The sequence below is a fragment of the Rhamphochromis longiceps genome, linkage group LG2 (assembly GCF_057381845.1).
Source record: "Rhamphochromis longiceps isolate RC_006_pf linkage group LG2, R_longiceps_female_GT1.1, whole genome shotgun sequence".
In the NCBI taxonomy this organism is placed as follows: domain Eukaryota; kingdom Metazoa; phylum Chordata; class Actinopteri; order Cichliformes; family Cichlidae; genus Rhamphochromis; species Rhamphochromis longiceps.
The window spans coordinates 42,128,351-42,144,717 of record NC_140558.1 but is presented as its reverse complement, the minus strand read 5'-3'; the positions used below and the strand labels follow the sequence as shown (position 1 = coordinate 42,144,717).

At 40.6% G+C, this 16,367-nt stretch overlaps 1 protein-coding gene across 1 annotated transcript; it reads left to right on the top strand.

The window, feature by feature from the left end:
* The first annotated feature begins 221 nt into the window (after window positions 1-221).
* Window positions 222-15,832, top strand: bod1l1 (biorientation of chromosomes in cell division 1-like 1). The gene is made up of 30 exons (XM_085429149.1): window positions 222-462; window positions 1,061-1,185; window positions 1,262-1,452; window positions 1,565-2,059; window positions 2,827-2,976; window positions 3,089-3,255; window positions 3,421-3,517; window positions 4,843-4,969; window positions 5,068-5,128; window positions 5,223-7,566; window positions 7,641-7,711; window positions 7,832-7,937; window positions 8,948-9,058; window positions 9,138-9,181; window positions 9,296-9,347; window positions 9,440-9,504; window positions 9,591-9,660; window positions 9,848-9,906; window positions 10,007-10,082; window positions 10,324-10,355; window positions 10,477-10,627; window positions 11,253-11,341; window positions 11,509-11,620; window positions 11,960-12,018; window positions 12,104-12,182; window positions 12,297-12,376; window positions 12,503-12,599; window positions 12,779-12,926; window positions 13,237-13,308; window positions 14,981-15,832. Exons 1-30 carry the CDS (start codon window positions 346-348, stop codon window positions 15,108-15,110), a joined length of 5,577 nt encoding a protein of 1,858 aa, XP_085285275.1. The 5' UTR covers window positions 222-345; the 3' UTR covers window positions 15,111-15,832.
* Window positions 15,833-16,367: the final 535 nt, after the last annotated feature.

Below are 16,367 nucleotides of genomic sequence, written 5' to 3'. Positions count from 1 at the left end.
ACATTTCAGTAGCTGTATGCCCCGCTAAATATTACAAGGTTCATGAAAAACTGAGAACTCGAGATTTTAAACCTGGCTAAAATAATAACTAATTCGCCTAATGTCTATTTTTTTTAACCGTGGCGCTTTTATTTTGATATAGAAGAATGCTTTCATAACTCTTCCGGTTCAACTGAAGCGGCTAAGGTTTTCTTTTGACAGGACAGGCAGTGTTTCCGGGTCACCCTTGCTTCGAACTTCACAAACCATAAACAGAAGGCTGGTGCTCTGTGATCGGAATTTACCTGATGTATTGACAGCCTTATCGCCTTTAGTCACCAAATTCTAAGCCAACTAAATTGAGACATGGCTGGTTTACCACCGGGAGATCCGCAGCTGGTCTCAATGATCGTAAATCATTTAAAAACCCAGGGACTCTTTGACCAGTTCCGGAGGGACTGTTTGGCAGACGTTGACACAAAGGTAAGCACTAAAAGCATGCTCATAACACATTATTTGACGGTGTTTTACTTAATGAGTGTAAAATTCAGTTTAGGGGACTATCTGTTGTGCGTTATCTGTATTTTTGTTGAAGCTGTTTTGACACTGGGGTCTCAGCTTGGCTACAGAAGCTACCTTTTAATTGAGGCTACTAAATGTGTGTACTACTGTATGTCCACTTTCGCTACATCCATTAAACTTCTCTGTGGTTTCTCCTTTCCCCCCCTGCCTGGCAGTTAAAAATTCAACATCCTTTGTCCAGTGTATCCACTATCCCTCTGTGCATGTCCAAACCATCTCTGTAACTTTCTCTCCAATACACTCAACCTGAAATATCTCTCTAATATACTCATTTCTGCTTGTCCGTCCTTGTCACTCCCATCTACGGTTCCGCCACCTCCAGCTCAGGACTCCTGCTTTTTTTGTTCATCTCCAAGCCATTCCTAAAAACCTATCAATTTCAACTGTTTTTAGTCAGGTCTGAAGTCTCATTTCAGCATGTAATGTCCATTTGCAGTGATGTTCTCCTTTGTGTGCCTGGGAGTGATATTTGTAATGGAAACATTCAAATCTTTTACAGCCAGCCTACTTGAATCTGAAACAACGAGTGGACAACTTTGTCTCCAATCACCTCTCCAATCACACATGGAGCCCTCATTTGAACAAAAACCAACTGAGAAACAACATCAGACAGCTTGTCCTGCAGTAAGTGAGACATAGTATTCCTTCTCGTTCTGGCTTGTCGACATTAACTAAACTTACCGCAATCTGTGTCTCTTAGATCTGGGATGCTGGAGCAGGGAGTGGACAGGATTGTGGCCCAGGTGGTGGATCCTAAAATCAACCATATCTTTAGGCCGCAGGTGGAGAGGGTTGTCCGTGAATTTCTGTCCCCTGGCAGCTGCTCTGAGGAGCCACCAGCCCCTCTGCTTTCAACAGAGGTCAAACCAGACAGCAGCATTCCTGAGCAGGGTACACAACATTTTATGATTTTTATCAGCTTGCAAATGTCACGTGTGGATTTATATCTTTGATTACTCTCAAATATTTTAATATTTGAACAAGTGTCATTTCATGTTTACAGCCTCAACATCGACTCCAACTACCACTGCCAGCGACGCCATGTCCATCCTGGACACTATAACTTCTCTAAACCAAGAAGCTAGCGTCAGAGCCAGCTCGGCACCCGAAAAAGCACGTAAAAGTCAATCGGCAGATGACTTCATGCAGGTGATGGTGGAGGATAGCGAGCAGGACATGAGTATTGTTGAGGAAGGTGACAGTCACCAAGTGGTAAAGCCACTGGAAGAAGAAGAGGAAGCAAAACTGTCAGCTGAGGTTCAGGCATTAGAGGTAAAGACAGAGGAAACACAGGAAGAGGTGGAACTGGGAAAAGAGCCGTTAAAGGAGGATGTGAAAATGGAAGATGAGGAGTCTGTGGCTCAGGAGCAGACAGAGGATGAGAAGGATAAAACAGCAAGCAAAGTCAGTGGAAAACCCTCAGAAGAAAAACAGGATGATGATCTATTGAAATCTACAAGCAAGGCTAAACAGAAGGCCAGAGAGAGGATAAAAGAAGGTGAGCTGCAGCATCCTTTGTTTGTTTTTATATTTATTTAGCATTAGAATAGAATAGAATTGAATAGAACAGAATAGAATTCAACTTTATTGTCATTGCACACGTCACAAGTACAAGGCAACAAAATGCAGTTTGCATCCATCCAGAAAGTGCTTTAGCAATAATATGATGTGTTATGAATATACTATAACTATAAATGGTAAATGGCCTGTATTTGTATAGCGCTTTTACTAGTCCCTAAGGACCCCAAAGCGCTTTACACATCCAGTCATCCACCCATACATTCACACATTGGTGATGGCAGCTACATTGTAGCCACAGCCACCCTGGGGCGCACTGACAGAGGACTATAAGTATGTACAGGCTATAACTGAAGTGAATGTACAAGCTATGAACAGGTTATATGTATGGTTATAAATATGAAAATCTATAGCAGATTATAGATATACAGTTGTGAGTATTAATAAACAGTTTTAAGACCATAATTATTGTATTGTATGATTGTCTATACAGCATTTACATTCCCTACTTCACATTACTTTGTACATTTGTCACAGGGAAGGGATTTATATGCATTTTCTTATGGTGGACATGGCTTTAATGCAAATTTACTTTACACAACAAAAATGTGATGATGCCATGATTCTGTGCTTATTTGGACAAGTGAAGAATTTAAAAGATATTCAGGTTTTCACTTCGTTACCTTATCTTATCTTACACTTACACTTAAAAGAAGTTTAAAATCTCTAAGTACCTTTTTCCTGCAGAGTATTCTTTGGAGGACTCTGACCTGGAAGGCCTGAGTGACATCACAGTGAGCTCTGTCCACACCAGCGACCTGTCCTCATTCGAGGGGGAAAGTGAAGATGAGCAGCAGCTGTCTGATTCTTCTGAAGAGGGCGAGCTTCCACCTGATGGTCTCTGCCGGCAGCAGGCTTTCTATTTTTGAATAACATCACCATTAGTTGGAGCACTTTGAAAATATTTTTAAATATTTTTTCTGTATGTACTTGCTTCTTTTTCTCCCAGATGAAGGTGAGAGGGAAGAAAAAAAACACAGCACTGGAGACACAGGAGATGAAGACAAAGAGCGTAAACCTCGCCGCAAGGCCTATGTTCACAAGCCCTTCCTCTACTCCCGTTACTATAGCGACTCAGATGATGAGATCACTGTGGAGGAACGCCGTCGTTCTGCGGTGAGCTATTTAAATGTTAACATGTTACGTGCAGAGATTTAAAACTTTTTCTAGTTAAATGAAAAGCTTAGATCAATGGACGGTTATAGACTGAACACATTATGTCTTATGGTGTCATCTGCTGTCTTTTAAGTACATTTATTTAACAAACTGGGGTCCTTCCAGGCGAAGGACAAAGAAGAACGGCTGCTCAAGAGACAACAGAACAGAGAGCGAATGGAAGAGAAGCGCAAACAGAAAGCAGCACAGGCTGAAGAGCAAGGTTTTTATGTCATACACACTTGTGGCCTTCAGTGTTTCTTCATTTTCCTCATCTTGTGTATTCCACTGTTTTAGTTTAGTTATATACTCCCTGCCCCATGCTTTCACGGGACTGCAAAGAGTCCACCCACATATAAAATAGCAGAGGACTTACCAAATTGCTGGCCTGGAGGATTCAATGCCAGTGCCAGAATTTCACCCTGTGGTCAAAGTTCAGAGGAAATGCAAAAACTAGACTCTTCGGGCCTCAATTAGCATGTTAAACATTAAAATTAATGACAGTGCATTTAGAAAAAGGCTGCACAAGTTTGGCTCTTGTGGAGGAACGGTTTTCAAGAGAAAGCCTCTTGCCCCTAAACCACAAGACTGAGGTGGAGGTGTTCAGCCCTAATGCATTGTGCCATTCCTGCAAAAACTAAATGCATCATATTAGCTGTCAAACAAGGCGATGGAGAGGTGACGATTTGGGCTGCCTTGCAGTCATTGAGTTCAGCATGAACTCCTCTGTATACCAAAGTGTTCAAGATTTAAAATGTTAGGCCATCTGTCCGACAGCTGAAACTTAGCTGACACTATTTCATGCAACAGGACAATGATCCTAATCACCGCAGCAAATCTAAAAAAGAATGACTGGAAAAGAATCAAGGTTGCAATGTCAAAGTGCAAACTTGAGCCTCACTGGAAGACTGTGGCGGGATCTGAATGAATGCCTGCAAACCGCAATGAACTGAAGCAATGCTGCAGAGAACAGTGAGACAGCATTCCTCTAGAATAATACAGTAGGGTTTCTACCATACAGTATAAAGTGCTATATAAATAAACTTGATAAATGTGAGACTGATAAAGTCTTCCAAAAATTAGAATATCAACTTATTGCTGCTAAAGGTGGTTCTACAAGCTACTGAATGACAGGGTCTACTTAACTATTTATAGGACAGCATGGAGTCCTGAGAAAACCATTTTGTGTGTACATAACACTTGGGATGTGCTACATTTTTACAGCACAACCCCCCCCCCCTAAAAGATTAGTTTAATAAAGAGTTGTTTGTGCCTACAAATTTTGTGTTTTCCTTTGATCTATTTGGGATGATCACATGTTTTTTTTTTTTCTTTTTTTTTCTTTTTTTTTTTTCTTTCAGTCGAGTTGTCTGGATGTTGTCCAAAAATAGAAAATTTATACTCATATTTAGTTCAAACTTCACATCACAAACTCCGTAAATTGTATTCCCTTGGCCAGGTTGCATATTTGTCCTTTATTTTCTCCTGGAAATAACTTTGTGTACTTGTAACATCTGCATGACGTAAAAGGCTCAATGTCTTCCACAGATAACAAAAAACAAAAGAGCAGCGACTCCGCTGCCCTCGAAGGCCCCGGAGCCAAAGAAGCCCGCAAAGAGAGGAAAGTTCTGGAGAAAAAAATGGCTCTCAACAGGAAGAGAAAACTAGACTCAAGGTGTGTAAAGGCTTGGACACAATTTGTACAGTAGATGCTTTTTTTTCTTTTTCTTAATATACACCGTAAAAATGAACATATTAATTTTACTTTTTAAGGAAAGAGGGAGATGTTTCAGGCAAAAAGAAAGGAGACACGAGAGACGCTGTAAAGAAAACGGTATGTAAAAGCTAACGTTGATGAAACAGATTTCAGGCATCAGGTTTTCATCATGAGTTGTAACTCTGTGTTTTTCATTTATTTTTGAAAATAGGAAGTGAAATCTACCACCTCAAAGACACCACAACATAAGCTGATGAAAAATCTGTCCGAACCTTCATATTCTGATGAGCGATACAGAGGGACAAGCGGCAGCATCTCAGAAGATTCCAGCGATGCAAAGAAGATAGCTGACAAAGGAAGGACACACTCCTTCATCTTGGAGCTGGAGCTAGGCTCCCAAGAGGCTCTCAGACAACGATCGGTTGGAAAATTTGACCGTCTGTCTCACAAAGAGCTTCACTCCAAAGAACGCAAAGAGAAAGAACGCAGCTTGTCCGATGAACGTGCCAAGCTCAAACAGAAGCAGGAGAAAAAATCTGAACATCAGGCGGATGAATCTCAGCAGAAGGAAGGCAGTGCTGTTAAAGTATCCTCTGAAGAGAAAGCTGAGAAGAAGCCCAAGATCAAAAGTGAGAAGAAGATCACAGGAAGTACAAAAGAAGGCAAGGTGTCTGAAAATGTTTCTGAAGACGGAGGTTCTAAAGATCCAAAGAAGGTGAAGACTTCATCTGTGGAGGCTATCAAAACGGAGAAGGACAAGAATAAGGACAAAGATAAGATCAAAGAAAAGGAAAAGGCCAAAGGGGAGAGAACCTCGGTTAAAAGTGATTTCAAGCAGCTGCTTCGCCCTGATTCTGCAGGTTCCTCTGAGGATCGATCCGACATGGAGCCTGAGTCAAACAGCAGCAAGAAGAAAGATAAACACTCCAAGGACGTCATGAAAAAGCCAAAGAGCCACAGTGAGGACAGGCCTGGAGATAAACTCAAATCTAAAACTGACAGTAAAGACAGCGAGAAGGAAAAAACAAAAGCAGATCAAGATGGACAGAAATTACACAGGTCAAGCTCGGAAAGTGACAAAGATCCAAAAAGGGTCAAATCATCGGAAAAAGGAAGAATTTTAGAAAAATCAAAATCAAAATCCAAAGAGGAGGCGAAGACTCCAGTGCTGCCAAAGACGGAGAAGAGAGTTCACAGTCCGGATGTCAAAAGTGCAGGAATTTCATGCGTCAGCAAACCTGAAGCAACAAAAGAGAAGAAGAAAGAGGGAAATGCAAAAGACCAGAGCAAAGTCTCTGAAGAATCTTCACAGGAGAGATCTGACAGTAAAAGTGCAAAGAAAAAGCTGGAGAAGAAGGATAAAGTTTCAGAAAAGAAAGATGAGAGTCAAGAAGAGAAAGCACCAAGAGAGGAGAAACTGGAAAAGTTGGATAAATCCCCTTCGGTTTCCTCTCTGAGTCTTGAGACGGATGATCCGCCAAAGAAACGACCTCTTCTCCAAGACACAAGCACAGACTCCGATCCCGTCACCACCACCGTCACCACGTTGTTCTCAGACGATACCTGTGACGCCTTGAGCGACATCACCCCCGAGCCGCCCGAGGGAGAGACGGAGTCACGCCTGTGCGAGATGCCAGCTGTGCCTGCAGAGGCCGACGCCCTGCTGACTCTTATGGACGTCTGCACGTCAGCAGAGGCGAGACTTCCACCTGAGAACACCCGAGAGGATGTGACATCCGAGATGGAGCTTCAGGATGCTGATATGAAGATGAAAGAGGCAGCTCTGACTCTGCTCTCCATGGATCCCGACAGCACAGTGTCCACCAGCTTACTGTGCCAAGAAGCAAGAGAAGAGTCGGCGGTCAATCCGCCCGCCCCACAACCAATGGAGACAACTACAGCTGAAGAGGAGCAGCTTCCTCCTATGGAAGTGCACACGGCTGCTGAAACTGAGTCCCCGGCTGCTGAAACTGAGTCCCCGGCTGCTGAAACTGAGTCCCCGGCTGCTGAAACTGAGTCCCCGGCTGCTGAAACTGAGTCCCCGGCTGCTGAAACTGAGTCCCCGGCTGCTGAAACTGAGTCCCCGGCTGCTGAAACTGAGTCCCCGGCTGCTGAAACTGAGTCCCCGGCTGCTGAAACTGAGTCCCCGGCTGCTGAAACTGAGTCCCCGGCTGCTGAAACTGAGTCCCCGGCTGCTGAAACTGAGTCCCCGGCTGCTGAAACTGAGTCCCCGGCTGCTGAAACTGAGTCCCCGGCTGCTGAAACTGAGTCCCCGGCTGCTGAAACTGAGTCCCCGGCTGCTGAAACTGAGTCCCCGGCTGCTGAAACTGAGTCCCCGGCTGCTGAAACTGAGTCCCCGGCTGCTGAAACTGAGTCCCCGGCTGCTGAAACTGAGTCCCCGGCTGCTGAAACTGAGTCCCCGGCTGCTGAAACTGAGTCCCCGGCTGCTGAAACTGAGTCCCCGGCTGCTGAAACTGAGTCCCCGGCTGCTGAGCCATCACCAGTTGCATCTCAAGAACCCGATGAGCTTGCTGATGTAAAATCAGACATTGCAGGTTTGTGCCATTGTGTATTATTGGCTGTAAAACAAGTAAGAATAAACCAGAGCTAAACATGTGTCTCTTTACAGATGAGTCAGAAAGCACAGAGGTAAACATGGTCATTTCAGATGTTGAAACCTCTAAGACTTTGGCTCTAAAGGTAAATGTCACAGCTCCAACAAATCAAAAATATGTAGTTTAACTATACTTATACTTAATCTGAATATTTTGTCAGTGGTATTTTCTGAGTTTCTATTGTCTGATGTTTTCTCTATCATAGGAGGATGAAGCTACTGCAGATGAAATTCCTTCAAAAGAAGCTGAAAATACTGAAATATTTCCTGAAATGCAGTCGGATGAGAAACCAGCAGTACCACCTGAAGAGGGTATACTTTCTGATCTGTCATGTTCATTAAATCCAGATCTGCATAGCTGAGTTCCAGCTGTTGAATCGCTCACTCTGTAGTGCACAGTGTAGCGGGGAGCCATTTGTAGTGCACTGAGTACGTCAGAGGTGATGTATGTGTATGGTCAGAAAATAAATCCATTAGAGATAGACTTAATGTATAGATGTCTCCCCGAAATCCAAACCAGAAGCATATTTAATAATTTAGCTGCTTGTTTAGCGATTCATTAAGTTGTTATTTTAATGGTTTTGAATGACTTGAAAGATTAGTGATTAGTCTCCTGGCAGCTCAGCAGGTCAGAGACTGTTTGATGATTTCCGAATAGCATCAATAGTGTCCCCGAACATGATTTTTCACATTTCTTTTCTCATGTGTATTGATTGGCATTCATATACACAAAATCAATATTTTCCACGAAATCTGCATTTTGGGAGTTAGAGGAGTTGGTGGTTTGGAAAAAAAATTCAAAAAAGTTCCAGTGACACATGTTACAGATTTTTCCACATCATTTGTTTTTAATATTTTATTTTTAAAGGAGTTATTCATTGTAAATACATTAGTTGTTTAAGTTAAGGCTTTAAAAATCATATGGCTATGGTTAGAAAAAGATCATGTTTGGGTTCAAATGTAATGGTTACTGCTGTTGGTACTAGTAGTGACAGTCCCATTCATCCTCGTGTAGGTGGATAGAGTTCAGCTGAAGTATTTGCAATTGCACGTGTTTGCATATGTGTTTATCCAAATGCACTGGCCAGGGTTCTGTTATTTGTTCATGTAAAATTAGTAACATTACATCCAAACGTTGTGCAAAATACCTCAGTAGCTACTGAGTCCATTATTTTGCAAATACCCACTGTCTCAGTGGGAGAGAGAGTGAACAGTTTGAACACAGACCTCACATCTTTTTCTTTTCTCGTGATAATACAGCGGTAACTTATTTCCTTTTACATCAGTGTCATAGCTTTATATTAACATAATACATTTTCCAGCTGCTGTTGCTGTGTGTGAAACCGAACAGCCCACAGGAAGCACAGAGGAAAACACGGTGGCTGGTGTTCCCAACACCACTGAAGAATTTACTGAAACTCCTGGTGAACAAGGTGAGCGCTGAAATAAGTTACTGCAGAGAAAAATACAATGGTGTGTTTGACTGACAAATAACTACATCTCATCATAAAGAACAACCAGAGCCAGATGATGTCGTCACAAAGGAAAACCTCGAGGTGAGTAGTGATCCACAATACCCTGAAACAAATTAGAACTCTTTATTTTCATACATTTGTTTGTATTTGTATGTTTTTTACAACTCAAACTCAGTCATCTTATTTCAACAACAGGCAGAGGAGGCGGCAGGTGACGAGGATGGGACCAAGACGGACATAATTAACAGTAAGTTTGTCTGCAGATGGTGAATATTTCAGATAAATTCATAAAAACACTTTCAAAGGCCGCCGTTTTAACCTCCTTGTTTTCACCACTAGGTGAAGCTGAGAGTAAGTCAGTGGAGGAAGGAAATGTCTCAGCAGAGAAAAGCGATCCACAGACTGTAAGTGTTTAGCTTTTACCCCTGCTCACTTACATGTTACTCATCCTTAACTGTTTAATCTGATCAGTTTCTCCTGTTTGGTTTAGATGGAAACCAGTGTCCCAGACAAGACTGAGGAGGCCAGAGAATCTGAGTCTAAGCTAGTCAAACAAATCAGTGAGTCAAGTGGCTCCTTTGGAAAATTACTCACACTTGTTGAGTTTACACTGCTGTATCTGGTTTGAAACATGTTGCCAGAGTAATGCTTTTAAGAGGATTACATTTTGTTTCTACATGCTCGGTACTTGTCAGCTGGTCCTTTTACAGTTAGTCTCAGCTGGTCCTGCTTGTTTGAAATTTCCAGGTAATGTCTCCAGCGCAGATAGCCAAGATGATGAGAAAGGCTCAGATCTCTCAGAAAAGGTAACTCTCAGAAGTTTTTTTTTTTTTTTTAAATTCATTCAAATGGATGTGCAGAAATATAGAACAATAGTCTGCATGCAAACACTTTTCTGTTCTGTAGGAGGAGAAAACGGAGGGAAGAGGAAGGCGGAAACGAAAGCTGTCCAATCAGAAAGCTGCAGCAGAGAAAGAGTCTGGTATGGCAGCTGAGATTTATTTCTTCACCTAATTTCAAAATACAAAGAAATTAAAAGACAAAAGGGTGATTGGTAAAAAATGATTTTTATTAATTGGTTAGCTGAAGGCAATGGCTTCATCACAACCCTTCCAATAAAGTCAGTAAACAACATGTTAACCAGTTATGACCACTGAAAAGTGTCCTTCACCAGGTAGAGTCTAGTTAACTAATGCATTGACTCTGTTTCTTTAACACATCAGGTGAGGAGGCGAATGAGCAGCTGCCTGCTGAGGTAAATAACGCTTCATTCACTTCACCTTTATCACAAATACTGTTAAGAATACAAAAACAATCTCTGCTTGTGTTTAAAAATACACGTTTGCTGTTATTTTTATCTCCGGGACGCTGAGCAGGAGAAGCCAGTGGAGGTAAAAACCCCTCGCAGGGGACGATCGTCCAAACCCACAGAGGAGGAGACGAAAGACGAACCAACACAAGTGGAGAAGTTGGAGGAGACTCCGAGCCGCAGGCGGAGACGATCAGCACCCAAAGAAGCCGCAGCTGGTAAGCTGCTCACTTTAAATTAGTGTTCACTGTTAATGTGCGAAAAGGAAATGACCTGAAAATAAGAAGAACAGTTGTATTATGTAGAAATGGATTTGGCTTTGGACACACAAACTGAACACAGGCGAAAAAGCTGATGCACTTTATGGAGGGCTATATCTGCTTCTTTAAATGAATATATTATTTGTGTTATTAGATAATTAATGCTTCTTTAGCTTCTTGGGTACTGGGATCTGTTATTCTTTTTCCTGCTGAGAAGAAGAAAACAGGCTTAAAAGCGAGCGGCAGGAGAAGTGAAATGACTTGATTCAGGCAAATGAACCGAGCGCCTGCTCCTAGTATAAGAGAAATAATGTTTATTCAGTACTGTGATTTGTGCCAATCTAACTTAGAAGAGTTCAGTGATAAAAAAATGTGCAGCCTAATAGGAAATGAGCGTAGTAGGTTCCCTTTAACAACATGTTGAATAAGTATAAGATTTGTTTTTTCTCTAGATTGTAGTTTTTTGCACTATAAAGTGGTTGCTGAGTATAAAATAATGTACAACACAAGCTGTTAGTTTTTTTTTTCTTTGAGTTTTGCTCTTTTTTTTTTTTATAAAATACATCTTTTTTTTGAACCTCAGATAAGCAGAAAGAAGACGAAAATAAAGTTGTTGAAAGTCCCGAACAAACCTCATCGGAGAAAGTTGCAGAGACGGAAGCAGTGGAAGAGGTGTGTTAAGAAAATCTCAGCATGTCCGTAATATTTAATAACACGTGTCGTTACAGCTTCTTTGCCTTTGTTTCTCATGTGACATTGTTGGTTTACTTTGATGTTTTATCCTTGTAAGAGTGAGTACATTAAGTGTTTCTTTTGTTGTTGTTTTTTCCTATTCTTAGAGAACTGAAGAGAAAAATGAACCAATCAAAAGTGAGGTCAGTCTGCTGCCGTCTGTTCCAGAGGACGGCGAAGGAGCAGCAAGTGCCAAATGCAGCGATCCTGCTGACACCAGTGAGTCTGGTTTTTAAATGTTATATCGATAACAAGTGGGCCAAACCTCAACAGCTTCTCATATTAAGAATTTTCAAATTATGCAAGTGTGTCGATGAATATGAGCTTGTTTGGTTTTTTTGACAAGGGAAAAACAAACAGGAACTTTAAGTAATTTAAATGTAACTTGACTTTGTACTGTGAATGATTGATAGTAAATGTTTGGTGTGAACTTATCTGGTTTCTGAATTGGGCCATGAAGGAAAGGTTTGAAAACTAGCGGCTTAAAGAAAGTCTGGAAATAAGTGAGCTTTAAGATACTTAAAAAAAATTAAATGTTTTGATTAATCATCATTGCAGGTGAACAAACAGTGGAGACCAAAGAATCGGAGGAAATGGAGGTGTGTGAATGTGTGGAGGTGAGATTTCTTTATCTGTAACTGCTCTCCTTCCAGTACGCATTCAGCACCCTCCATCTGAATTTCTTCTTGTTTTGTCCTGCAGGAAGCTCGAGCTCCGGAGGAGGTGGTGCAGGACAACAGTGGACAGGAACAAAATGAGCGACAGCCTGATAAAGACAGTGGTGAGACAGCACTCAGGCTAGCTGTGTAATTACCACAGTGGTTCATGTGTTTTAAAAACATCTTCAGTTGTGAGTTTGCAGTCTTTGTATCTCAGGTTTATTTATTTTTTTCAGACTGTTCCCCTTCTGCGAGTCAGTCAGAGGCTCACGAGGATGTAAAAGAGCAGAGCTGCAGCGAGAAGAAGACACAAGACGTATGTTTAAAAATGATGTATCTGCATACTTTACTTTTTATAATGAGGCTGATGTTTGTGTAAGGACTTTTTACCTCAGTCACAGTTCCCAGTGTATGTTCACTGACCTTTTTAAACTCTTCCAAGGGCGGGGAAGAGCAACAGCAAGAGGACCAAGAGACGACTCCAAAGCGGACTGGTCGGAGGGGACGGCCATCAAAGGCAGCAGCTACAGAGGATTCAGGTAAAATGTGATTAAAATGGAGTCAACAGGCTGTAGCAGTCAATGTGAAGCTAACACGATGGTAGGATATAAGATTATTTGCTGTGGATGAGTGCTTCAGTGATTCTATAGCTCCATCTGACAGACCTTTTATATATTTAACCAATAACTCCTGCAACACTTTGTCATCTTTCCCTCAGATAAAAAGGTCAAAAAAGCAGAGGAGAAGGACAGTGAGCAGAATGAGGAGGAAGAGGAGGAAGATGAAGGTGAGAAAGAAGGAGAGGAAGAAAAAGAAACTGCAACTAGAGCCACAACACGGTTGGCTTCTTGCCGGGAAGCTGAAAGGTAATTTAAACGTTATCTGATGGTTCAAATTTCAGATTTCCAGTAACACCAAAACAGAGAAATTGCCAAAAACCTGCAGATGGGTTAAAACAACATATTTTTTTATTGAATGCTGAGCAATAAAATTCACCTGAACTGTGAAACTGCAAAGTTTCTCCAGTGTTAACGAATGAGTGTTTGATTGTTTTGGAGCTGAATATTTGCACCTCGAAGGCATCGTCGCTGTCAAATCATATTAAATAAAATCAAGGGCGATTTAGTACTAAAGCAACAACTGTTGTTTTGTATTTTTCTTTTTACTGTTCCCCAGAAACAAGCCAAGTAAACCATCCACCCGGGCAAGCAGACAGAACGGTAAAGAGGAGACCGCAGCTGGCACACGGTGAGCTTCAGCAGCACGAGCGAGCTCAGTCGCTGCTCTGTGAAAGAAAACATTTTGCCAAAAGATTTCCTGGAATTTCAAGATGTTTTTCACTTATTAGCTCCTAAAATAAAAATAAGTCTTCTGTAGAACCTGAGCTGTGTTTAAGAAAGGTAAATCAAACAGCGGCAATAGGACTTCAGTATGTAATTGATTAATATGATGATGATGATGATGATGATACTAATTTGGGTCATTTGGCCTCTTCATGTAAATAGTGTAACGGTTGCGCTGAAATCTTTTGTTTAAATTTGCAAATGAGCCATTATTTATGTAAACGTGTGCTTTTCCAGAATAGAAATCTGAAACTGCATAAAACCAGATGCAAATTCTTCTTTTTTTTTTTTTTTTTTTTTTTGTAAATTGTCGTTGATGGTTTTTAAGGCAGGGATTTTGAATCTCTTCTTAATCTAAACGTAGGATCAGCAGCCACAAAAAGTCTGATTTATTTTTATTTTTTCTTGTTTTGCGGAATAAAATGTTCCAAGATGACCTTTGTGTAAAAAATAAATAAATAAATAAAAATCCAGATTATAAATTGGAAAATTCGGTAAATGTGTTTGTATCGTAGTCGTCGCTTATTTAATGGAAAGTAGTATTTACTTGAAAGCGTTAGATATTTTGGCAACTAGTTAAAAATAGTCACCAAATTATAAGTATGACTCATTTTTAATGACATATGCTTAGATTTGTAGAAATGGCAAACAGACACAACAGAATCTGTATTTTGACCGTTAACTTCCAAGGAAACAACATAGCGAAAAATATCAAAAACTGACCAGAGATTCAAAGAAAAACACATTTTTGCTTGCAGTGCTTCACCTTGTGTGATTTCTATTTATTTATTTTTTAATTTATAAATCAAAGGTGTCCCAATACCACTAACATAAACAAACAAGAAGAAGGTCAAATAATCATTTAACTAAATTAGCTACATTAGGAGTAAGAAATGTGGGTTTTTGGTGGAAAAAGAAAATTATTTAAAAAATTTTTTAATCACTAAATTTTTAGATCAGCTAATTATTTTATCTCTAGATTATGAATTTAAAATAAAACTTAAACTTTGTACAACTAAAATCGCTCATTGGTGGAAAAAAACAGTTGAATATATATTTTTTATTTTTCTTTATTACAAAGTAGTACATTTAATACTTTATCAAAATTTAGTTTTAAGACAATAATTTAAAAACTGTTTCTCCGCATCTATGGTGTCTAAACCAGCCTGCGTTTAACTTTAGCTTGTACACTTTTTTGATTCCTTCAAAATAAAATTAATCTAGTAGGCCCCAAAATAAGGACTTCAAGTCTTGTTTCTATTTTAAACTTCTAGACTCTAGAGTTTATGGATACAGAACGAAGACCCCCCTCTCTCTCTCTACTTATTCTCCATACTTATTTTTTTTAAGGAAACAATACTTTCCTCTTTGTTAAATTCTAGCTGGCTTTTTTTTCCCCTTCTATTTTCAACTCTGTCTCCAGCACCGTTTTTCAAATCCAGAGATTATGTGAACAAGCTCCACTGTTTCTACACGTATTAGTTATTGCATTACTTTCCCCAAATAACCGTATATTTAACATGAACACGACTCTTGAACAAATGGATTGACACTTGCTCCTTGTTTCCCTCCCGCAGCGGGACGAGGGGCCAGGCGGCAGCAGCTGCAGCGAAAGGGGGCCGTAAGCGGGAGACCAGCCCTCCTGCTGTGCGAACGCGGGGAGGACAGAAATCAGAGGAGCCCCCTTCCAAAAGAGCCAAACGCTAGGATGCCTGACAGCGGCACAACGGTTTGCCCCAGCGGTGTTGTTTTTACACTCCATATTTGAAGAGCCTCTGCAGTCAGGCACGTGAAGCTGTTTCTGCTTCGCTGGCTGCAGATATCGAAGAGCTCTGGATAGTATTATACACTCTCCTCTGATGGTTGAGTGTAAACCTGAGGATCTGTGTAAGAATCCCCCAGAATACCTTCTGCAGCTCTGCACACATATGGTTTGGATCAGACTTCATATTTCACCATTTATTCAGTAATGCCCAGTGAGTATTTCAGCCCAATCAGAAGCCTAATGTGCAGCCAAGTTGTGCTTTGTGATAAAGAGGGTGAAGTCTGCAGATTGTGTCTCATATACACACTTGTACGTAGAAATCAGCAATTTGTGAATTTTATAAGTGCATTTTCATTCTGTGAATGAAACAAGATGTTTTACTCCTAGTTTTTTTTTTTATGTAATAGTCAGAAGTTAAAGAAAGGATTTTGGTTTGTTTTTTTTTGTTTTTTTATTCCACATTTTAAATTGATTTAAGACCTCAAAGACGGGGCAAAACTTGAAGAGTCTTTCATTACATAGTTTACTCCTGGTTTTTACTCACTAAATGAAGACCATCTAGTTATTTTTATTGTTACACAGTTAGCCATCAGTATGTATTAATGTAAAGCCGGAATTTCAACAAGTTTCTTTTTTAAATATATATTAAAAAACCCACAAATAACATATTTGTTGTTCCCTTGCTACATTAAAAGCACCACAAATCAATGTTATATGATCTAATCTTTTTCTTCTCAAGCTTGCAACTGATCCACACCGGAGCTGATTAAAACCAAAAATGCTCACCTGATTGTTTCACTGAAGCTTAGTGAAGAAATATCCGCAAAAGGAAACTCAACCACGCCGCTGCAGTCTGTGTTTATGAAAAGATTACACACGGCAGAATATACAGATTTTTATTGATTCACCCATATTATGTCTCGGACGTTATCTCTGCTGTTTCCTAAATAGATGTGATGTGTAAATAGCCGAAGACGAGAACCAATCGCCTCAGAGCGGAGAAGAGGAGAGGACATTCCTGCCTGCTAATGGGGGATAAAACTGACAAACTCGGAGTGAAATATTCCACCATCATTAACATGTTAGGGGGCTCTATTCGCTGCACCTGAACCTTTGTGATCCACAAAGCACAGACACAGAGAAGAAGAAGGTTACAGAAAGTCGGAGCTCTCAGGTTGAAGTTTTCCACCCATTCCTGT

What these genes read in the sequence shown, in the direction of transcription:
- bod1l1 (XM_085429149.1), top strand. Translation starts at nt 346, where the DNA reads ATGGCTGGTTTACCACCGGGAGATCCGCAGCTGGTCTCAATGATCGTA. An exon ending in GAGACGCTGTAAAGAAAACG is followed by an intron (nt 5,129 to 5,222) that starts GTATGTAAAAGC and finishes TTTTGAAAATAG; the next exon opens with GAAGTGAAATCTACCACCTC. An exon ending in GAGACCGCAGCTGGCACACG is followed by an intron (nt 13,309 to 14,980) that starts GTGAGCTTCAGC and finishes TCCCTCCCGCAG; the next exon opens with CGGGACGAGGGGCCAGGCGG.